The sequence below is a fragment of the Ambystoma mexicanum genome, chromosome 7q (assembly GCF_040938575.1).
Source record: "Ambystoma mexicanum isolate Mex_15411 chromosome 7q, UKY_AmexF1_1, whole genome shotgun sequence".
Taxonomy (NCBI): Eukaryota; Metazoa; Chordata; class Amphibia; order Caudata; family Ambystomatidae; genus Ambystoma; species Ambystoma mexicanum.
Genome location: NC_090941.1, coordinates 893,112,503 through 893,136,755, shown reverse-complemented (window position 1 = coordinate 893,136,755; position 24,253 = coordinate 893,112,503). Strand labels below are relative to the sequence as shown.

The following is a 24,253-nucleotide window of genomic DNA, read 5'->3' as shown; positions in this document are numbered from 1 at the left end:
TTCCCCTGCCAGTCATAGAGTACTCTAAACGGGTATGTCCATCTATAGCAGATCTCTCTTTCTCTCAAGTAGGCCTGGATTGGGCCCATTCTCCTCCTCTTAATGATGGTAGATTGTACCAGGTCCTGGTAGAGGAATATTTTTGTTCCATTGTGGGTGACCAGTCTTGCTCTCCTGGCCTTGGTGAGTATCTTTCCCTTGGTTGGGTAGTCCTGAATGGCAGCCAGCACATCTCTCGGTTTTGCCCCTGGTTCCTGTCTGCGGGGGCCCACTCTGTGGATCCTATCAAATGTTAACTCCAGATCAGTGTCGGGTTCTAGAATGCCCATTAGGATGTTTTTTACCACTTCCGTGAGGTCTTGGTCCTGTGTGACCTCCGAGAGGCCTTTGATGCAGATATTGGACCTCCTGGACCTATTTTCTAGGTCCTCCAACTGTAATTCGAAATTGTATGTAGCCGACGCCAAGGTTTCCAGCAGTGCATCGGATGGTCTTGCATCTTTCATCAGCTCTTGGATCGCCTGTTCGTTAATATCCACCCTCTTCCATTTTGTTGATGTCTCTCTTTATCTCCTGGTTACCTTATCCCCGAAGTCGCGGAGGAATTGCTTAAGCATGGGCTGTGTTACAGGTCGGTCCTGCTCCTCCTGCGTGGGGTCTTCCGCTGGCTCTGGGGGCAGGTCTGCTGTATGGTGGCCCCCGGGGGGTCTGACTCTTTTGCCCATATCTTGACAAGTGCGCCTTCCTGGGTTTTTTTGGAACATTTCATCGAGGTGGGGGGCTCTTTTGCCCTGGTTTTTGACATTGTTGACAGTCGGGTTGTATGCCGATGTTCTGTGGGCTTGCTTCGTTGGCTCCAGTTGCGTGCCTCTCTGGTTTCGTGGGGGCATCAGATCTGCTCTTTATCTTGTCCACCTTGGTGCCTGAGGGTCGCCTAGGTAAGTCCCAGTACTTTCCCTAGTGCAATGGGTCTGTCAGGGAGGGTCTGTTTGAATACCACAGGTCGGGTACTGCTCACTTGCGTGTTGCTCTTGGATGTAGGGGTGTGCTCCGTTGGTGGTGGGAGCTAGACCCTTTCCCTCTCATTTGCTGCCAGCAGGCTATATGGATGTCTCCTGGACACTCCTCAGTCTAGGCATGGTGCTATATGTGGTTTCCCTGGTGGTGCCGGGGGGCCGTGCTCTTGCTTGGGGGGGCCGTCTTCCGGTAATGTACCGCTGCTTCTTCCTGTCAGGTCGGAGGACCTGCTTATGGCAGAGCGGGTGTCTCCCGGCCGCTCCCTCCTCACTGCATAGGCGGTGTTCCGTAGACGCTGTCCTGTTAGCTCCAGGGAGCCTTGCTTTTGGTTGGGGGTGCTTTAGCTATGGCACGCCCCTGCTTTTTCCTATCAGGTTTCTGGGTTTGTTTGTTGTGGGTAGCAGAGGCCCCCCCCTCGCCGTCAGTACTGATGTCTGGATTGTCGTGATCAAGTAGGTCGGGCCGGGCGTTGACTTGCCCTTTGCTTACTTGTAATGTGTGCTCTCCTGGGGATTGCCATTCCCGCTTCTTCTTGAGAGGGCTGCCTGTGTCCTCCACGGGGAACTGTCCTCCACTCCTCGCTGTTGGTGGGGCCCAGAGCATCCTGGTACGGTGAGGGGGATGGTGCAGCTTTCTGCTCTGGTGCGTGTCGCTGGGTACGCTGGGGTGGCGGCCTGGCCGGGTCGCTCAGTGCCTTCTGACTACTGACTCTCCGGAGCTCCGCGTGGGGTGGCTAGCTCTGCCGCAGTGTCCTCCCTGCTGGATTGTGCTATCTGCGTTCGCGCGTGCTGGGCAAAGTTTTCTCCCTGCTTTCGAAGGAGTCGTTTAAATCAGAGGCGATTTCCAGTGCTTCCTCTTGTCTCTGCTGGCCCTCTGAGTGGTCTGCAATGCTTTTCGAGCCTGGGGAGAGCTTTCAAGTGCTTTTTATGCTGTGTTTACGGCCCTGTGGGCAGAGAGAGCGTTAGTCACAGTGCGCCCAGCATTGCCGTCATCTTGGAATCTCATGGCACCCTTATTAATGTTCCTGGGCTTTAACCATATGAGTGTGTACTATTGTAATAACCGTAGCCATGTGTTCCTTTAATCATTGGGCTGTTTGGGAAAGCGGCAAAATGGCTTTCTTTCGTTCTTCCCAAGTTTCATGCAACATATTAAGGACATCATGTGGCTCTCTGCCAGAAATCATTTCAAATGGAGAAAAGCCTGCAGGGTCTTCCGGACAGCAAAAAGGGCCTAATTTGTCATAATGTCCTATTTTTTGCTGTCAGCCTCCTCTAACTTTTTCAGAATATGTTTTAAGGTTTTATTAAACCGTTCCACTAGTCTGTCAGTCTGAGGGTCGTAAATGGAAGTTCTTAAGGTTTTTATATGTAGAATTTCCTTTACTTCTGACACTAACCTGCTCATAAAGGTAGTCCCCTGATCCATTAGGTTTTCTTTCAGGAACCCAACTCATGAAAAGTATAGAATCAGATGTTTAAAAATTAGTTGGGTTGTATAATTGCATAAGGAATGCCTCAGGATAGCGATCCATCATACTAATATATATCGGTTTCGTGAATTGGATGTTCAAGTGGCCCAACTATGTCCTTACCTATAATTAAACTAGAGATGCGGTATAACCTGGGTAGGGTGCGCTATGACCTTTAACTATAAGGCGTGTCATTAGCGGCAGTATCAGCATTTGGAAAAAACACCTAACCTAAACAATTTTAAGTTTCAAACACCTCGTGGAATCGATCCCATTGAATCTCAAGCACTAAAAAGTATTTGCACTTTGAACCTATACCAATCGAATTATTAAACCTACACCATTTCACATTTTTTCTTCCTCAAGCTAGGAAAAGAGGAACCAGATCATCTGATGCTTTTTGACTGAAAGATAACGAGCAGCGACCTTTGATGTGAACACACACATATTTTGTCATTAAGTGAACAAGATTGGATTAATGAATCTAGATCTGAAGACAGTGTGGACAACATAATTAATACCTTCACGTAGTTCAAGCTTTTTCTGCATAATTTCCTAACTCAAGCTCTAAATAGGGATACCAAACCACAGATTAATTTGCCTTGAGAACGACCGAAGGTCAAAACACGCGTTGGCTGTGATCGATACCACGATTAAAAATACTTCTATAGACATCACATTGAAGAAACGCATTATTTTTCTTAGTTACACAATTAAGTGTATGAATATCAAGTGTCATAGCGCAAAATTGTCAGCATTAGCCCATTTTTTGAACTAATATGTCCATACCTGTTCATGAAAATGGTACATCAATAATGGGCAACGGTTGTAATGGGTGTAGGGGGCATCTGTGAATTGGGCTTTTGATGTAGGGTGCGAATGAGCACACAGCTTTTTACATCGGCATAACTCCCCGGCCAGTAAAAACGGCTCAATATATGCACTTGAGTTTTAGTCGTTCATAGAAGACCACCTGTCAAATGGGAGTGTGCGATCCCTAGAACACATTTTTGGTGACGTTTGGGCATCATTCTTTGGGATCTAGGAGTACCATCAGGACCAATGTCTCCTCTATATAGTAACCCAGTCTTTAGGAACACAAATGAACCTCCTTTCTCTCTGCCCTCCTCTTGGGGTAACACCTGAAGGAAGGGTTCTGCAAGCAAGGAATCATTCCTTTGGGCAAACACCAAATCCGGATAATCTGTTTCTTCACCAAGGTATTTTGGTGGTACTGCATCAGATGTAGAGGGGAAGTCTATGTCTGCCTCTCCAAAGCCTTTGCTTCCTCTTTCAGTTCTGTCAAAGCTTTTAATCTCTTTTGTTTTGGGGAAGAGAGCTCTCTCCAGAATCCCCTGGGCTATCCTTTACCCTGCTTTTACTTAATATGCCTCCTTCCTGTTGTTTGAATTAAAACGTTTTTGTTTCCTCTATAATCGGGCTATATAACGCCTGCTAGGACATCCAAGCCATTTCGCCAAGCTATGCCTGATTCGGTGGTGAGTCTTATGTAAGTTCTGGGTGGGGTTATAAGAACCAAATCAGTAGGTATTAAAACTATGTCTCAGGGTGGTATCAACTCTCCCCTGCTACTAGACAAAACAAACCCAATAGAATGTTCTGTAGCTATTGATGAACTGGAAGTTCTATTACTGAGTTTCCCAAATGTAAGGGTTCCCCATTTTATGTCAACTGAGCCCGATCCCACTGTTGACACCATATGTGAGGAGATATAAATAAAGGGGTTTACCTGCAATTCAGTCCCTGGTCCTTCAGGTAAAGTACATATATATAAAGCGAAAGGTGGACCAGTGGAACAGGATGACACCAATTATTCAAAAAATCTTCATTTTAATCAATATTCATATAACAAAAATAACTTAATGTATAGTTTTAAAACCATTAGTTCATTTAGTCAACACTCTCAGACATTCATTCTCAAACCCATACTTCCTCATTCATACATCTTTAGAAATAAAACCAATTTGGCATTTGATACACTCGGTGTTTATAATATTACACAGACATTTCCGTAGGTTAGAATTGTGTATTAATGACCCAGTCCTTATTATCGGGTGTTGTATAACATCTGGTTTTTGATTTCCAGATTGTTCAAATAGTCGTCGACACGTGTTTTGGTCCACTTATAGAGATTATTGTCGCTCTTCTTATAAAGACCTTCTTCAGGACGTTGGGCAGAATGTAGTTGATCTACCCTTCTGGAATGGTATAGGCCATATTCAAATCTAATAAAAACATACATAAAACATCCATCAGTCATCCCTATTTCTTATTCAAGGTGACTGATATTGTCACATGTGTAGTAGTTAATCAACACATAGTGAGGAGTCGGAAATGAGTCGGGCACAAGGCAGCCTGGTGCCCGACTCTGCCAGGACTTCTGCTTTCCATAATTGAGATTGCCTGGTGGATTCCCTAGCCAGGACTTAATAGCCACACACTTGTCACTGCTTGGTATAGTCCCATAAATAAAATCTATAAACGTGCCACCCCTGTTTCTTTATACTAAGAAAGGACAACTAATCAGAATACAGGGAAAGAATAGAAACAATACAAGCACATAGAGTAGGTCATCCTGCCCTTCTATTGTTCAAATGGAGACCAAAGTCTAATGATGTCTTCAATGCTCTAAGAACAGTTTGATGACACCATCTGCTACTTTCAAAAAGTATTTCATTTATATTGCACAAAACTACTGACAAATCTGTATTTATTAATTACAAAATAGAGATTGTATTCTTAGAATGTACATATGTATACTTCACATATCTTCAGCAAAACATATTTAGGACAACCGGTATCTTGTGCAAAAATACAATAAAGTGCAAACGATGATACATTGGACACAAAGTGCAAGTGCTTGAGAGTGCTATCTGCGAAAGACAAATATATCAACATTGACTGATAAGGGTGGTACAACAGGTACCTGGTTACTGTATAACATACCAGAAAAACACATTTTAATCTCACATGGTCAATAATGAACACATCACAAACCACTACCTGTGGTCGTTCTGTACCTTATTCAGTCACAACACCTTTGAATCACTAATGCTGCCACCGATATTCCCCCTACTGGGACTCAAAATCTCACAAAAGATAACAAACAGGTGGACATCAGACAAATTGCAGCTATTCAACATGTGTCGACACTTATTGTTTCATCCCCACAAAATAGAATACGCTTATACATGGTGTCTCCTAAGTTGTTGTAGAGGGCCTTCATCTTGCCATAAAGACATTTAACCAAGAAATGGATTCCATGCACTTATTGAGAATATGACCTTAGTTCAAAATTAATCTGTGAAGAAACATATAAAGAAACTAGCTGTCCCCGGCCACGCGTTGCTGTAGCTCAGTCTGGTTAAATTGAAAAAAAAGAAAAGAGAAAGTGCACGTTTCTAATATGTTTAATTTCACAATGCTTGTGGGTAGTTTTTAATGGCTCTGGCGGTTCTCCAAGTCGAGGCAGTTTAATTTTCCTGGCGGCGCAACACTTTCCTTTTGTTTCTCCATTAAATTTCAGAGTCTTGCAATAAGGACACACTTCAGTCATGGTGCAGATGAGAACATGCCGGCTCAAACTATAATCATCAGCTGGGTTGTATGCATAATTAGTTCTCTTCCCTCTACGAAGGTTTTTATTTTTGATATAAACTTTTATGGGGCTAAGTCTCATTACTTTATTGAACTGCACAGCAAGCTGCAACATATTGCAGACTGCTTCCAAACATTCAGTCTGTCTGTGCACAAAAACCACATCTGAGTCTCGATATCAACCATGTCATGAAGCTGAGTCTAGAAACTTTAGAACAGCCTCACCCCATGATACCCTATGAATGCGGGAGGAACACAGTATGGTTGCATCTATTCCACAACGATCAACGTTATCAATGATCGATTTGAGAGAAAATGATCTGCGTGGTGTTCTCCACTCGCTCATTTACAAAAGGACTGCCGCAAAACTGCATGTCTTGAGGCGAAATTCTGCTGAAGAAATCATTGTTTACCCACAGTAGTCCATCCTACATGAACTTTCAATCCACCTCTGAGTGAAGATCTAGGTAGAGGCCTGACGTTTGAATGTGGTGGCACCATCTGGGTCAATGCCAAACATTTGAATGGATAAAAGCTGTGCAGTTGTGACAGAGACCCCTCTCAGCTGGTAGTCTCCTCTATAATGCACGGGTGCTGTACTGCATCCTTCGATGGCAAAGCACTTCCAGTGTTTACAAAACACCAGCCTTTTTCACCTTGACCAGAGGGAGGCCATGCGCTGTGATCGCATCCCTTGACTCAGGGGGCACAGTCCTGTTACCAGCTCAAATACTCTTTTCTGACAGCCTTCGTACTGTCCCTGCATGGATTCTGCATGAAGAGGTGAACGAAAACATGGCTACTAAGAGTGTTAACCAAGAGCTAATTGCAGTCTCTATTCCATTGCCCTATAAGCTAAAGCACTAAACACTGTCACTCAACATGTCGTGTTTCTGGGATAGCAGGATGGAGAGTCGTGGAAGGCTGTTGAAGTCATTGATGTTAATGGGTGGGGGAAGGGCCATGCAGGGTGTGGTGGATTACAGGGGAGAGCTCCCTGCCGAAATTGACAGGGTAAGGGGGGGGGGATACAAAAGTCTGACCTTGCAGCGGGGGCTTCACAGCTGCTTTCTGAAATGTTGGTCTTTTGTTTGCAGGATTTAGACTGTAAACCCTAAAAGCACCTGGGAACTTCACAGGCCACACAGGGAATGTGCCGGAAAGCAGTCAGCTCGTTGAAATGCTGGTTTCCCACACAACAGCCGCTGCTCTTGCCCAAGGCCCAGAGGCTAGCACTGAGCACTGCAAACCAGATATGTTCTGAAGCTGTATTATTACAATTATTGCACCACGAGTAACCCGTTCTTCAACCGTGAGATTCAGCACTGGAGACTTCGTGCAGAAACTGCCAAAACCTCACATACAGTGTTGCAGTTGTCTAAACTGGTATATATGTCCTGCAGTTTCCAGAAATCTCTTTATTAGGGTGAATATTGTGACCAATCAAAACAGAGGAGTCCTTTATTCGCTTAAAAGGGTTTCTTACTGAATGACTTCTACGAGATATGTTTAACATTTTCGTGGCCATTATGATGTTCCCATAATGCTCTTCGCTTTTATGCAAATCGCAAGGTTTGGCTTCTGTGAAAAGAGGGTATCTAGACTTTACATCAAAATCAAATTCATCTAAGACCTTTCCATCAAATGTTATTCAACGAAAATACTTTCCATCGAAATGCATTTTCATTGAATAAAATTCGATGGATATTCAATGGATTTTTAAAATTTAAAATTAGTGTTAGGGTAAGGGGTAGGGCAAGGGTAAGAGTTAGGGGTAGGGCAAGGGTTAGTGTAAGGGGTAGGGCAAGGGTTAGATTTAGGGTTAAGGTAAGGGCTAGGGCATGGGTAGAATTAGGGTAAGGGGTAGGGCAAGGGTTAGAATTAGGTTTAGGGTTAGAGTTGGGTTAGGGTTAGGGGGTGTCTTGGGAGTTGGGGGGGTGTCGGAGAACCCCCCTGCCACCCCAAAAAATACAAACCAATGAAACGTTACATGAAGCTGGCCAGTGCCAAAATCCTTTGAAGATTTCAGCACTGGACAACTCCATATAACATTTTAACGTCACAAAAAATGCATCCAAATGCTATTTTTTACATTTTAAAGTCCATATCCATCGAAACTTGTCCATTTCTATATTCGATGGACAGGTTTCGGTGTATATGCACTTTTACATGTAAAAAATAGCATTTCGATGGATTGGGATTAGATGCATTGCCATCGATGGATTTGCATTTCGATGCATTTCCATCGATGGAAAGACCATAAACCTGTGAAGAGATGCTGTGTTGGCCTACCCCCCTCCTTCCAGTAGCCCAGCCCCTCCAAAGAAGTGACAGTTGCCACATTACATTTTTGCCATTTCCAGCACTGTTCACAGGGTTGTATTGGACATGGTGCCCCCTGGAATACCTGATTGAATTATTCCCCGTTCTGCCCTGGGGAAGAAACAGTGACCTCTCCTAAATATTCAACACCTGGTAAGTGGCCGTGTCACAGTGGCTCTTATGCGCACATACAAGGTGTGGAGTCCGTGCACCCAACTTCCCTGAACTGCTGCAAGGACATATTTGAGTTGCAGAATTCAACCACACTGGCCACTTCGAGAACCGCTTCCCTTTGGTTAGTGTGAAAGGCATTGAACCGTTCCATATTCATCTCGTATCAGCTCTGCATTCAATTTACCCTTTTCTTGCAACATGGTGATAAGTAGTATATTTCAATAGCAGCCAGAGGCGTCTCTAGAATGGGAGTTTGAGGGGGGTTATAGCCCCGGGTCTTTTGGTTGTAGCCCCAGATAAAAGCGCAGGGGCTAAAGCAAAAGGCACAGTGCCGTCTTTAGCGTAGCCTCGGATCTTTTCCAGGCCTGGCAATACCCCCTTAGCACCTCTGTATTTTCAGTGTGCATAATGTTCTCAGTGGGGTCCGTCAAAAGAAGACGAGCATGAGCTTTGAAACTGGATTGCAGTCTCATTCTGCCTATGCTGCTGGCATCCCAGTCTACCGCTGCATATAAGTGTGCCAATGGAGTAAAACTCAAAGCAAAGTACCAGCAAGTGTAAGTGCGAACTGTGGGTTTATGATGTTCCCAGTGGCTAGTCAGGAGAGTGAATCCACACATTTCATGTTTTTGGAGATGGGGCTAAAATTCGTAATTTGTTAATGGAGAAACAGATAACTGTATCCATTCACGCATTAATACATCTCTTTATTTTGGCAGGTTCCTTGGCAGGAGTCTCTATGATGTTTTACAAAAGCACAACTATCTCCATGTACCTTGCTTCCAAACTAGTGGAGGTAAATTTCTTTTCTATATGCAATCATGTTTTAATGTTTTAGGGAAGTTGTCGATCTATTGCCGACCTCTTGTTAGTGCCCTGTTAATAAAGTAAGTCTCTATGTGTCACAAGGTAGACTGCACATTTTCTTCCAAGTTATACGCACTTTCTAAATAAGTACTTGTGATAAATACATGACCTGATCATCCTTGCTTGTGTGGCCTGTGTAGAAATGTTTCACCTGTCTGCTTGTTCATCAGGGGTGCCATTTGTCAGGACCCCTGGCAAGATGATGCCACTATGCCTACTATATAAAGTGGCTAAGCCTCCATCATCTCGATGGTCCTGCTTGCCCCAACCCTTCATCCCCGTTCCACTCCCCACATGAGTGGTTCATGTTTTCCCCACCCCCTCCTACTATCCCCGCATGATGGTCCTGGTTGTTGCACACCCATTCACTATCCCCTCAGCTAGTAATGGTTGTTTCTGTTCTCTGCCCGCTGGTTGTCCCCATCCCTCCAACCTTTGCCCCCTTCCCTAGCTGCTACTAATTGTTTCACACCCCCATCCTTTGCCAGGTTGTACCCCCACCTCCCTGACTATTTCTGGTTGGACCCACCCGCACCACCCCTGTCACCACCCCCTGTTGTCCCTGCACCCGTAGCTTTTCCTGGTTGCTCCAAAGTTCCTTCCTCTACCACCGGCTGATCCTGGCTGTCCAAAGCCCTCCACCTCTCTTCCCCCCTCCAGTTATTTTGCTCCTGTCTAATCCCCAGCATTTCTTCACATTCTAAAGCACGGAGAAACGTGATTTCTGCCATCTTGTGTTGTCTTGTGTGTCTGTTCAAAACAAGTATTTGCCACTTTCTCCAATAATTATAAATTATTACACATTTCTTCTGTGGCTGTAACACACAAAATACCTCCACCGTAGTTATTACTGAAACAGATGAATCGCCTTACCTCTAATTGAGTTAACATTGCGGAAACATGGTTTCAAGCAGCCAGATCATATTGTAGACTTTGGAGAATAATTCCTTTGGACAGCCACGGTCATAATTTTTTTATTGTGCACATTAAAGTAATGAAATAACTGCACTTAAAGCCTAGCATCAATGGATATGTGTCTTTGTAAATGTGCATCGGCAAAGTTTTGTTAATGCTATGCTTTTTTTTCCACAGACCATGTACTTTAAGGGCATTGAAGCAGGAAAATGTCCCTATTTCCCTCATGCCGACAGCATCATTTACGCTATTTCCACAGCAATCTGTTTCCAGGCAGTAAGTAGTTATTATTCATTAAGAGCTGTAGCACCATAAACAAGTCCCCTCTCCTGTGTAACTGTAACCTCAAAATCATCAACCCTTTACACACGTTTCGTCGTTTTTGAATGTTTTTCCATACACATTTTGTATATTGTGTTTGTGTGTGTGTTCAAATGGGGGCGGGTGTTCTGAGGATGTTTGAGCTGAATCTGATGATCAGCGATTGCAGAGTGTTTCTCTGCGGCTCTGTTTCATTATTTGCCACCGAAATGCTGCCTCAATAGATATGACACAATGTGCTGTCTGTAAAAGCGCTACCATTAACTCAAATAGCAATGCTAGCCTAGAAAAAGGAAGGAATTAGGGAAGAATAATCAAAAATAAACGACTTTAAATCACAGGCCATCTGGAGAAAATCTCAATCAATAGAACACATTTTCTCATATAGGTGGTTGTTGGATGGCATAGGCTCCCAGGTACCTTCTTGAATTCCATCTCTACCTAGTCACTCGTGCACCTCCCTTCATTGGCTTGTACACACACTTCTGGGCTTCCTTGGGTGACTTCCACCAAACACTCATGTGCATATTAGCGTATGTTGAGCAAGAGGCCCACTATGGTTTATTTGCTTTCTCTGGTTTTTACAGTTCCAATCATAACATTTTTTATTTTATGACCTTAGGACTGGGACGAGTTTCTTCATGCATATGATTCCCCCAGGGGCCTCTCGCTATTCTCGATTCACTCGGTTCCTCGCCAGGTGCCTGCCTTCCACTGATGCTGGTGATCGGATGCCGTTCAGGCTTTCCAGATCGGTAATCTCAGCGCTGTTCCTCAAGCGTCCTGCCCACCAATATGCAAGCATGGTCACGCCACTACCATATACTTCTTCTCTCTGTTCCTTCTCATGCCACTTCCTTTGCGGTTGCCTACGCCAGGCTGCAGCATCTCCCACTGTGTTTCTCTTGCACTTCGAAAGTCGCAGGCTTTGCTACCTGGCTTGACTCCTCCTTCACACTGCATGATGATCTCAGGGGGCTTGCCCTGCACATAGCACTCCCCTTCTCGCTTTCTGCTCCAAAACGTCCCAATTAAATACACGTCTCTGATTAAAGAAACATCGTCCTTTTTTCGCCCTCATATGCTACTTTTCACATTGTCTTCAACCAAACATAAAGTTGCAACACTACTCTTCATAGAAGATAGTCGCATATATGCGGCTATGGTAGTTGACTTAGCGAGTTCCTCACAGGAACGGGAGTCCTCAACCCCAAAGGGAGAGTCTCTCCTGGTGAGGTCCCACTTGCCTCGACCCCTAGGGTGTGTCTTCCGGAGCAGGATCACCTCCCTAGCCTCACAGGAGAGTCACCCTGTTGGGATTAATACCTGCAAATCGTCACAGTGGCATCTTCTTAGGTTACAACTTAAATTAAGCAAAGGGTCTTGTAATCGGTCAGAAGAAGGAGGCAGACTAGTTTTGTTCATGTTCAGCAGTGTTCATTTTCAACAGCTGATTTATTCAACAAAAAGAAAAAGGGCCTACCGGTCTCTACTCTATGGTTTTACCTGCCTGATAAACTAAATTGGGTTCTCGTCATCGATTAGCGTGTCTCTCTTCTATCTACCCTAATCTGGATCTCTCGCATCTCGGTTACCTCGGTATTCACGCGCTAGTGTCACCGGTTAATCCTCCAGGGTCGGGTCGACTCTCTGAGTCGGAAAGGCTTCAGCGTTCAAACTGCTTTTTTTTGCTTCTTTTGCGGGGTCCTGTGGGCTACAGCAGTAACGGTATCAGCGCTGTTATTGGAATGACCAGTCCACCTTTCCCAGGTCACACCACTGACTCTTCGCTCCTCATTTCCTTGGGGTTCCAATCCCCTGCACGGAACAGCAGTCTGCTTCGTCCCTGCTTCTAGGTTACAGCTGCTTGCAAGGTCCCCGGCAGCTTCCAGCCTTCCCCAAGTTCGAACTTCCCGGGTTTCACTCATTGTGCTTAGTCCTTATTCCATTTTTATATCCAAATCCTGGGTCCTCCCCAGCGGAACCTTAAAGCCTTTCTCTCTTTTGAATGGGCAATCTCTCCTGCTTGAGTGTGTGTCAAACACGGAGTGATCATTTTTACTCGCTCACCTCTCTTTCTTGTCTTAGTATGTGTGATACACTTCTCTTCAATCTGGATATTGGGGCTAACGGTACAATAACAAACATTAGCTTGATCCAACAGGTTGCTCTGAAGGGTAGATGGTATACAGGAGAGGTTCTTTGGGAGTTCCTTGACAGCGCAGGAGTCCTTATCCCCGAGAGAGGAGTATCTTCCTGTGTGATCCCGCTTACCGCCACCCATAGGGGGAATGTAGGTTCTCAGTCAATCACATTCTTAGGTGTTCGTGTCCCTGAACTTCTTTCTTGATATCCGTTGGTATTTGGCTCCTTGTCGTCACCTTCTGTGGCGTATTGACTTCTGCCCTGTAGGAGTGCAAGGATGATTAGATGCTAAAATGCCCCCTGAGCCCTCACACTTCTACAAACCTAGAGCCAACGTAAAACAGGCACAGTCAAGATATATATACCTCCTTCACCTTTTGTGGTAACGTGGGCCAAGGGAAGGTTATACTCTTAAGTGTGAATGTGGTTCAGTAGCAACCCAAACAGCAAAGTATAAGAGCCCAAAATAAAGGAGTGTCCAATAAAGGTTCTATAAAAATATAGTCTTTAATCATACACACCATGTGCGATACTAACTAACTACAAAATACTGTAAAAACCCACCCCTCTAGATGAAATACAGAATATGCAGAGATAGAATAGGTGCAGCACTCTGGATGATGAAATATGGGGAGAAAGGCAATCAAAAGACCACAGTGTTCAAAAGGATATTTCTTCGAGTTGCAAAAGGGGATTACAATGACCTATCCAGTATCTAGGGCCCAAAGATGGACCATGGAAGCAGATATCAGTCAAGTGTGCAAATGTGTTGCTGGTTCAATTGCATCGACCAGGCTTCTCTGCGCTAATCGCAGTGTTGGCTCGGGTCGAGAAGACAGCAGTTGCAATTGCCCAGCGGCAGACTGGCGTCCAGTTGGAGGCGAAAGGAAGGTGGTTGCGGTTCATGAATCACCTACTCATGCTGTGTGGATCAATCGTCCCCAGGTTCAGTCAGCGTTCGCCGTTAGACGGCGGTGAGCTGATACTAGGATGCACAGGTGAGTGAATTGTATACAGATGCTCAGAGGTCACTGTTAGGAGAACACTAGGGTCCGGTCAAGCAACTTACAGGAGCTGCGATGAAGAAGTTGGTGTTTCGGACAGCAGATCGAGCAAGGGGCAAGACAGCAGTATTTTGTGGTTCAAGCCGAGGAATTGACGTGCTATTGCTGGTGTGGTGCACCAGTGAATGGAGTCAAACAGTGGACTGCGGTTTAGAGAACAATGTGGAAACTAAAGGGCAGTGTTGACGGGTCCTGCTAGATTGCTCGGCTTGGGGCGCACTTGAGTCACTGGTCGGAGCTGGTTATTGTTGACAGCAGGGCCTTAGCTGTTCTGGCTTACAGGTGTTCAGAATCCCATCCCACTCCAGTGTCTCAGGGGACAATGTCCCTCCTTTTCTCAGGCTCCCAAATCTGGGGGAGGTTGGCACACACCTTCAGGGAAACTTTAACACAGTGAGGTCCTAAGCAACAGGGTGGCTGGCAGTGAGGCACGCTTATGGTCCTGCAGCAGCGTTTGCCACCAATGGCCCCTGGGGATGATTAGGGGGCCAAGCTTTCTCCTGCCTTGGAACCCTGCTTTCACCTCACAACTGGAGGGCTTTAGAAAGGACTTGGTCCAGTGAAATCTTCTCAAGTGATGATCCAAATATACCTCAAGATGATTCCCAAGATGAGTCATAGATGTATAGACTATAGGCAAAAGTCTCTTGGTTATTGGACTGAAGCTAGCCTGCTTTAGGGGTCCAATCAATGCTCATGAACTGTGTTGACTTTGCCCTTATGATGTCACACCCAAAGTTCTTTGTTCAGCAGAAAGTGGAGGGGTCAGTAAAGAGAAGCAGACAGAGAGAATAAAGGTGGCAGAAAGCTCCCAAAACTGTACAGATCCTTCTCTGGCTACCCTAACTCCACCCCTTTCCGTCTCAATAGGATCAAAGGCCTTTAGAAATGCAGGCACCGCGTGTGATATTTAAACACAACTAACTACTTCCTGTTTTGGATTCCTTTATGCTTCATGTTGGTTGTGCAATACTAGGTTAATGTTTTATGTCTTATGTGTATAATTTGTTTTACGTTATTGTCATCTATGTATGGACCTTGTTTTAGGGTTGTTCTATGAACACATTTGTTTTAACAACAATATTTGATGTATATTTCTAATAAAATATGATATTTTTGTATCTTTGAGACGTTTGTGTTCTGAGGGGATAACTGTATGTTCCTTTCCTGTGAATTTGATTTAGAATTTGTTCTGTTCTCTTTGCATATTATAAAGGTTTTGTTCTAATGACCCTAGGTGGTAGAGACCAGTAGGGTTTCACAATAGACTCTCTGTAGGGGTCAGTATTTTGTTCAAAGGTACACCATTTTATGCTTGGTTGGTATAATTATGAAAATACCATCCACCATACCCCAACTCATGTATGGCTTATGTTTAATGAATACTCTGCCAACAGGAGATATACTCATAATTATAAGGGTGCATATTTTAAATGGTGTATATTTTAAATGTAGCCCCTGTGCCACATGAGACTTGGATGTCATCACACCTTCTCAGTAGGATCTGGGACCAGAGGTTACACAACGCTGCTTCCCAAATCTGGGAGGCCCATGAGAAAAGGCTGATGCTCAATATGTTTGAGGCTCACGGCCTGCTGCCAGTCTCTGGCAAGGTATCTGGAGGATATCTGAATCTCTGATTGCTTTAATCTAGGAGTTATCTGTTATGATGTTCATCTTTATTCATGTTTGTTTCATGCAGTTATTATTTGTAATTTGTTCTTGGTCTTCATTTGTATATAGTTATGTATTTCCAGTTATTGTACATAGTTACATCATTGGATTATGTAACATCAGGAGCTCAGCCAGATGTAACTGTTATGGCCTGAGTTTCCCAGTGTTCCAGAACAGTTAGTGATGATCTGAATGGAGAGAGCCTTTAGTCTTACTTATGCTCCTGTAATAAATCTTGTTAAAAATAACTTCTGCTCGTGTTATTGAAGTTATTCCTGGAGCTGTGTCACCTTCATAATGCTGATGACGAGACATCAGTCGCCCCTGACTGTGGTGGATAGAGGCAGTTTTTCCAGCATGGGGGTCTAGAATGGATAGACATGCTCATTGAATATTTCCCGTCGTCAGGCTGGGAATCCTCGGTAAGAAAAAAACAGTTTGACTTTCACTTTAAAACTGTATTTCTCTAAACCAATCACTGTTCTCTGGGCCATACTGCCCCCATCCAATGACAGTTCTCTCTCTAAGCTCCACCCCTTGTGGACATCTTTAGGTTTTTACTGCATGCTTCAGTGTTAGGAGCTCTCTTAGTGCTCGCCAAGCTATTCTCCTAATATTTTGAGCTTTTGGGTAAAATGTGAACGTTTTGGACCGATTTTGGGATTTCTGGTCGACTACCGGTAGTGCAAATCTGCTGTCGGTGAAGTTTGTAAATTGAGGATCTTTCATTGATTAGAGAAGGCGCAGGCTTGTGCATACCTTGTGCCTTTTCACCATGACCGAGGACAAGAGGTACCTCTTCAAACTCTGCGAACTGTGGACTAAGGAAGGTTTTCATGGAGTATCGACACTAAAAGTGTCTTTACTGCCTGCATCCGAACCATGATGGGGAGGATGCAAGTTCTGATGCTGTTTTTCAAAACAGACCAAGAAGGACGGCTCCAGCAGGCTGGCGGCGTGGTTTAAATCGTGTAAGGCCTCTGACTCGGCCTCTGGGCAGGGTCATGCTTCCCCCAGCACCAATTGGTCCCATGATCGAACTTCTTCAGAAAAGAGGTTGAGGTCCTTTGAGCACGCCCTACCAATGGGGTTCCAAAAGAAGACAAGGACACACACACCATTGATCCCACTGGGTTCGCCGCTGCTGCGAGTCCCGGCTCAGGAACGATGAGGCCGTTTTCACCAACCACATCCAAAGTGAGCATACCAGTGAGGGGTGTCCCCTCTAAGACAAAGTCCATGACTTCTTCGAGGTTCTGCTTGCCATCGCCAGACAAGGTGACAAAGGAGAGATCCGAGGTGGGCCCTTTGCTAACTCCATCAGCATTGGCGTCACAACCAGCCAAGACAACACCATCATCAACATAATCGTCAATGGCCACAACCACATCGACAATGACTTCTGTTACCACCCCGTCGATGGCCACTACTTCTTCAAAAGGGGGGCAGACCATGGGCTGGTGCCCACAGTCAAAGCGACGGTTGCTCTGCGGGTGTCCCTACTGACATGGTGGGAGGTTATTGCTGTGGCGAAGACCCTTGGAAGGGTAACAGCAGCCGCTTCCCCCCAGATGTCTCAAGAGCGGGGAAGGAGTAAGGCTTCCACGACCCCTAAAAGGGGTACAGAACAAGGGGCTGAACCAAGTCTGCTGAGGCATGTTCATGCTCGCTCTAAGGAGGGTGACGACCTGCCTGAGAGCTACTATTCAGACCACAATGGGGCTCAGGGACCCTTGTTGGAGGGTGGGTCACCTTGGGGTGAACCCTATTGTCTACTTCTCCAGTAGAACGTACCAGCCCGCAGCCTCCCCCTCTCACTCCCCCTACACCTCAGCCCAGTGACGTTTTGTTGGCCATTCTGAAATTCCTCCAAGACTGGGAAGCCCTTCTGGGCGCAAACGCAAGTCAAAGGATCCTGCTGGACCAAGGCGCCAACCGTCACCACTGCTACCGCTGCCTCCATCTCAGGTATTGACCACAACAGGGGATCCTGCAACACACACACAGATATGGGCATGGATACGGCGGCTACAACAGACACGGACAAGGCTGACTTTGTGGCAATGGACGGAGAGTCAGCAGGCGTGTATGACCCACGTTGGGCCTCTCCGCCGGATGAGGTTGGTTCCTTCCACTCTGATATCCAGGGTCTCTGAACTTTTTCAACTGGTGCCCGAAGAGACGAAAAAGCAAGGGTTTCTTTATCAGCGCCGTGAGTTCAGGCGGTAGACCATCATGTCTGTCCCCTTGTTGGATGATATCTGGGACGAAGGCCTAGTGCTGCTGAAGAATCCAAGCACCACCCCACCCAGGCAGGACAGGCACGAGATGAAATACAGAGAGTCCTGGACTCGGCCCCCATGGGCCTGAGGTCCCAGCCTTCACCTGCTTCTGTGGTCTCGGCCGCGGCCAGGAAATGCTCTGTGAACCCGTCATCCTCGTCCATGGTTTCCCCCAGACCAGGAATGGAAGAAGCTGGACACTATGTGGAAGAGGATTATCTATACTGCCACCAGTACCATTAAGGCTGTGAATGCCCTGGCCATTTTATCCCGTTATGACCGGGAGTTCTGGTATAAGATGGGCCCCATTCTGAATTTCCTACCCAACGACAAGAAGGCAGAAGCTTTTCAGCTGTTCCAAGAGGGGGAAGTGGCCTCAGTCCACCCCATCACAGTGACAGTGGACATCGCGTCCCTTTGTCTACAGGGATGACTAAAGGCCACAAACTTCAGGCCAGATGTTCATTCTAAGTTGTTGGACATGCCATTCGATGGGGAAAACCTCTTTGGCAAGACGGTGGATGAGGCACGTTCGCTGGGTATCCTGCAGCTACGTCAGTAGTCTTTCTTTCGTTCCTCAAGGGGAAACCTGGCAGGTCCTCCAAGGGCTACATCTCCCCTTATCGGCAGCCTTCCGGCTCCACGATGCAACAGGCGTACAGAGGTTGCACGCAGGCATACAGCAGTGGAGGGCAGATTCGGGGCAGGGGTAGGGCCCCAAAAACAGAGTGCCTGAATCGGCCATGGACACAGGCTCTCACTTAAGCAACCCAGTGGAAGGCTGGCTGATGAGGTTCATAAGTGCGTGGCATACCATCACCACTGACAGATGGGTGCTGGACGCTCCTGGACAGGGCACACCTTGGAGTTCCAACGGAGGTGTCCTCATATTCCTCCTGTGGCTTGACAAGACCAGCACGTGGTGCAGTGCGTCAGGAGGTCCATGACATTTTAAAAAAAAAGGGGGTGATAGAACCCATCCCCCAGCACCTCTAATGCTCCGTGGTTTACTCCAGATACCTTCTGGTCCGAAAGAAGACAGGAGGGTGGAGGCCAATCCTGGACCTGCGGTGCCTCAACAAGTACTTGAAGTTCAGGATGGTTATGTGGCAGCACATGCTCAGCCAACTGGAGGAAGGTGACTTCCTGGCTTCTATGGACCTGAACAACGCCTACTTCCACGTTCCCATCCATCATGAAATGGTCTTCATGAAATGCTTGGCTCTGGTGGCGGCGCATCTTCATCTCAACCCTTACCTGGACGATTGGCTAATTGGATCCCGCGCCCTTGCTCTGGCAAGCTAGCACACAGCGAGGACTGTTTGTTTGCTGACGGACCTGGGATTCTCCCTAAATTATCAAAAGTCCTTCTTGGAGTCATCGCAGATCGCTCTGTTTCTGGGAACCCGACTCAACAGTGAATTGCCTGGTGTCTCCCTCGGAGGAGAGGGTGGTAGCCATCCTACGGAAGGTGCAGCACCCGTCATTGGTGCAGTCGACTACTGTGCGAGCCATCAAGTCGCTGTTGGGAATGATGTCCTCCTGCATCAACCTCGTCCCTCTTTGCAGGCTACAGATGAGTCCTCTCCAGGAGTTCCTGGATGTGAGGTGGCAGCAAGTCTCGGGATCCTGAACGGACAAGATCTGCCTCGTCAAGGAGTTCTGACAAGCAGTACAGTGGGGGCTTGTGCGCTCTAATCTCGCGTAAGGGTCCCGATTCCAAGTCCCTCCTTACCAGGAGACTGTCACAACGGACAATTCTCTGGAAGGTTGGGGAGCTCACACCGGACAGTTGCATACCAGAGACCCCTGGGTGCCAGAAGAAAAGACACTTCACATGAACGACCTGGAGCTCTGGGCCATCTTCTGGGCCCTCAAGTCTTTCCTGACATCGCTGAGGGGCAAAGTGGTGAGGATCTTCATGCACACCACCACCATGTTCTACATCTGGAAGCAGGGCAGGACACGCTCTCCTGCGCTCTACAAGGAGGCCTGGGATCTGTGGCACTGGTCCATTCGTCAGGGCATGTTTCTCGTCCCTTTTCACTGGGTGGGCACCAAGAACACAATTGCAGACTTGCTCAGAAGGGAGCTACGTCTTTGCCAAGAGTGGGACCAGGTGGATCTTCTATTCCACAAATGGAGTCAACCCCAGATAGACCTTTTAACCACAGCAACAAATTCCAAGCGTCAGAGGTTCGTCAGCAGGTTCCCACAGCCAATGAGCATGGGGGATGCATTCTCGTTAGTGTGGGAGGGACTTGTCCTATACGCTTTTGCTCCGTTCCCACTCCTGCTATGAGTGTTCAACACACTCAGACAATGTCACGGCAGGATGATGCTCGTCGCTTCTGCGTGGCTGCAGCAAAGTGGAAGCATTTTTCTGTGTGGCGCCAGGCTCCGATGAGTACCCCTCTGCATGTCACAGCCCCACAGATCCTACCGTACCTGCTTTCCTTGGTCAAGGCTGGACTGGCTCATGCCTCTGTCAAGGTGCACCTGGCCGCCATATCCTGGTACACCAGGGCACCGGGTAGGCCTTCCCTGTGGTCGCACAAACTCATTAAGGAGTTCTTCAAAGGACTCTTCAGGACTCCTGCCCTGGCTTGAGAACTCAATGTGGTCTTGACTAAGCTCATGGGGCACCTTTTGCGCCGATGCATCAGTCCCTGCTCAAGTTTGCATGGTGGAAGGCCGCTTTCCTTGTGGCGATCACCTCGGCCAGGCGGGTCAGGGAGATCAGGCCCTGTCTTGCAAGCAGCCGTACTTGTCCTTCAATGCTTCGAGGGTGGTACTTCGTACACACCCCTCCTTTATGATATGATATGATAGTCTATTTATATAGCACCTATACACAATGTGTTTCAAAGCGCTTCACGGCAGGGAAGGGAACAAGGGAAAATACAATGACATTCTTACAGGCCATGAATAGTAAGGATGTGAAATTAACTATCATACTCGGCCTGAAGACATTTCAGATGGTGCAAGTGCTAAGACATAGTAAAGGAAGGGAGGGGGAGAGTGGGAAGGAAATGGAAACAGACAGGCAACTACCATACTAGGCCTGATGACTTTTCTGGTAGAGCCAGAGAAAAACAAAAGGTGAGGGAGAGGGTTGCAGAAAGGGAAGGGAGGAACAAAACAGGCGACTAATCGTACTAGGCCTGACGACATTTCAGATAGTGCTGGAGAGGGGGTGGAGGCGGGAAACAAGTAAGGGGAGGGGGGAGGAGATAGGAAAAGGGGGAGAGGAGGAGAGAACAGAGAGTAAGCAGTCAAAAAGAGTGGAGAAGCAAGAGGGGAGAGCGAATACAATTGCAGAAGTCAGTAGTAACACATAATGTTGCAAGCCAGGATACAAAAGGAAGATGGGAACAGCATGAGTCAGGGCCACCATGAGTACAATATGCAAAGGAAGTCCAGCATGAGTTGAGAAATGGTGACGTAGTGTGAATCAATGAAGTCCATAAAAGTCAAATCCGGCATTGGCCACAAGACGGTGATGGTGAAACCAAAATGTATCAGGACAGACTCCTGCAGAAGTAGGCTGGAGGGGGAGCCGGGTAGAAGAATCAAGCAAAACAGGCAACACCTATGTTTGAGAAGGGTGGGGGGCACAACGGAACATCACTTGGGAACCAGAGGGGGCGGGATGGCCTATGGGGACAGGGGGAGTAAACACATGTTGGTGCATGCTTACCTGCTATCTGAGCAGGGGGTCGGGCCCTGGGTCCTCCTGGGCCGAACAGGTCCAAATAGGAATTGCCCTTTCCTTCATCAGCCCTTCGCGTCAGACTCCCGGGCGAGAGACGCCCTTGATCTAAGAGTTAAGAGCAGGAAGGAAGAGGCAGGACTAAGAAGGTGGGTGGTGCTTAAGCCAGGTACATAGATCCACTTGCACCTGCTCCCCAGCTGCAAATGAAAAGACACTAGAGGGCTCCTTAAGTAGGGAAAAAGAGCGGCAACCAGGAAGGCACCAGGTGGGCGGGACTTGCTAAGTGGGGCAAAAGAGCGGCAACCTGGAACGTGCCAGGTGGATTATTCACCTTTTGTAAAAAGCAGTAATACAATTGATTTGACCAATTCGAGCGCTTTGACAAAACATGTTGTAGCTAACTTTATTTGTCTACGACACCATGAACCTAGAACCAGGCTCTTGGTGGGTTTCAAAGACAGATTCATTCCATTATTAGATACATGAATGACAGTATGCTGAATTATTAAGTGGCAGGACACTGCGCCACGTATGTCGTGGGCCAGCCAAGCAGCTTTAGGAATTAAGCTTGATGCTAATGCTGAACACCCCGTTTACACATCAGTGGTCAATCATCTAGGTGTGCAGAGCAAAGAAGATGGGAATCGCGAGAGTGAAATCAGACCTGTGAGTGCTACTGAGAAGGGAAGCAGAGGAAGTGGGAGTGAAAGGTCTGAGAGTGATGCCAAGAGTGGCGACAAACAAGGAAATTGACACTTGGGTGTCACAAATATTTACTGAAAAAGTGGGGTGTTTGAAACATTTCATGCACAGGATTAAGTTCAAGAGTTACGCAATTCCAGTTGTGGCTAAGGTCAGAACAGTGTCTCTGCTCTAAGGAAGTAGGTGGAGATTGAGCTTAAACGCATGGTGAAAGAAGGAGGGGTTGAACCTCAGAATGGGTTAGCCAAGGCCAATGGGGCTGTAAGGCTACCTGCATGCCGGTGCCACCGTGTCCGGCAACCAGTGATGCTGGAAACTCCAGCTGATTCCGCATTGGCGTGCATGCGCGTTCCGGCATACTGGAAAAACGGCGGCTCCGGCATGCCAGAAATACCTACAACCCCCTCCTTTCCCCCAAAATGCCTACACCAGCGTCCTCGGTGCCGGTGACTCTGATTCCGGCAACACAGTTCCGGAGCCACTGGCACCCATAACAACAGTGCCACAATTACCGTTACCGGAAATATAGTGTTCGCCAGAACAGGAAATTGTCCGGTGGCCATTACTAAAACACAATCCATTGCAATCCTGACAGCACAGGTGACATATCGCAATCCTGAGAACAGAAACACAACCATTAACATGGCATCAAGAGTCTGTAGGCAAGCCACGCTTCAGCAAAGCGGAACTGAACAGTTGTCGGACTCTATAGTCCAGCATGCTGATGAACTTTTCTCAACTGACCAGCGCAGGCAGGCCCAGCTGCGGAAGTAGACTATCCGGGAGGAGGTTGCCCAGAAAGTCACAGCAGTTGGCACAACCCCCCGGACTGTGCGAGACTGCCACAAGAGGTGGGATGACCTGCGTTTGAGGGTGTGCAACCTCCTCTCCCCCCAGTACAGACAGGGCATGGCCACAGGTGGCGACAGTGCATCCCCAATCCACCTGCTGCCCTGGGAGGCGACATACAGCAGTGTGCTGTACCTCGAAGCAATAGAAGGGTCGGTGCTGCAGAGGCCGTAGCCAGGATATCTGAGGAGGCTGGTGAGTACACCTAACCCCAATGTTACATCAACCACCCTGCACCCACTACAGCAGCAAAATGTCACGTGCGTCATGCACAAAACCAATACAGCCCTGACCCCCCCAAACCCCTGACACCTGCAACCTGGGTGCACACACCGACATACACCTTCCCCCAAAACATCACTCATACCACAAATACACCTAGAACATAGCACAGGCACCCTGTATTGCCACAGAACATGTTTCTGCTGCCACTCAGACACACATCCACCGGCCACAGCAAAATTGGCGTGTGTCTGCCGTGCTAGCCCTGGTACTAATTCATGTCAGTGCTAAGCCCCTTCACCACCCACAAATGACCGGCGTCACACACCAAGGAAACATGTGACTCCCTCGTCCCAGCCAGCCCGGCCCATGAGCAGAAGTTGCCACCTATCCCTGTAAGTGCTACAAGCACATGGCACACCCCTCCCCACCACAACATCACACAGCGTGTGGGCCACACCCCTAACACCCTATCCAGCAATTGTCAGTACACCACAACAGTATCTCCGGCACATCACCCTACCATGTATGTACATCACACATCCACCCGCACAGTACACATGACACAAGCACGTGTGCACCATGCCATGTCCCCCGCCATGTCCCTGACATAGCACCGTCAGAAAAAAAGACAAAGCATGAATCTCTGCCTCATCAATCCATACTCATCACTGACAACCTGACTTTCTGACTCCCTCAGGCACATCATCTGGCAATGAGGCGGCCCATCCAAGCACCTCAAGGGGCAACAGCCGTCGACGCCTACGAACACAATGGACCACCACCACCACCTCCAACCAGGACTCCACAGTCTCAACAGGCACTCCCGTCGGCCCACTTCAGGCTCCACTGGTGCAACCAGTCCAGCCACCTCAGGCCCCAAAAGCTGCACCCA

At 47.3% G+C, this 24,253-nt stretch overlaps 1 protein-coding gene across 1 annotated transcript in view; it reads left to right on the top strand.

Moving 5' to 3' along the window:
* Positions 1-24,253, top strand: part of TMEM135 (transmembrane protein 135) — a 2,087,148-nt gene that overhangs the window by 1,913,664 nt on the left and 149,231 nt on the right. The window contains exons 12-13 of the mRNA XM_069639711.1: positions 9,322-9,398; positions 10,562-10,660. Coding sequence (XP_069495812.1) covers positions 9,322-9,398; positions 10,562-10,660 — 176 coding nt within the window. The remainder of the gene's footprint in view (positions 1-9,321; positions 9,399-10,561; positions 10,661-24,253) is intronic.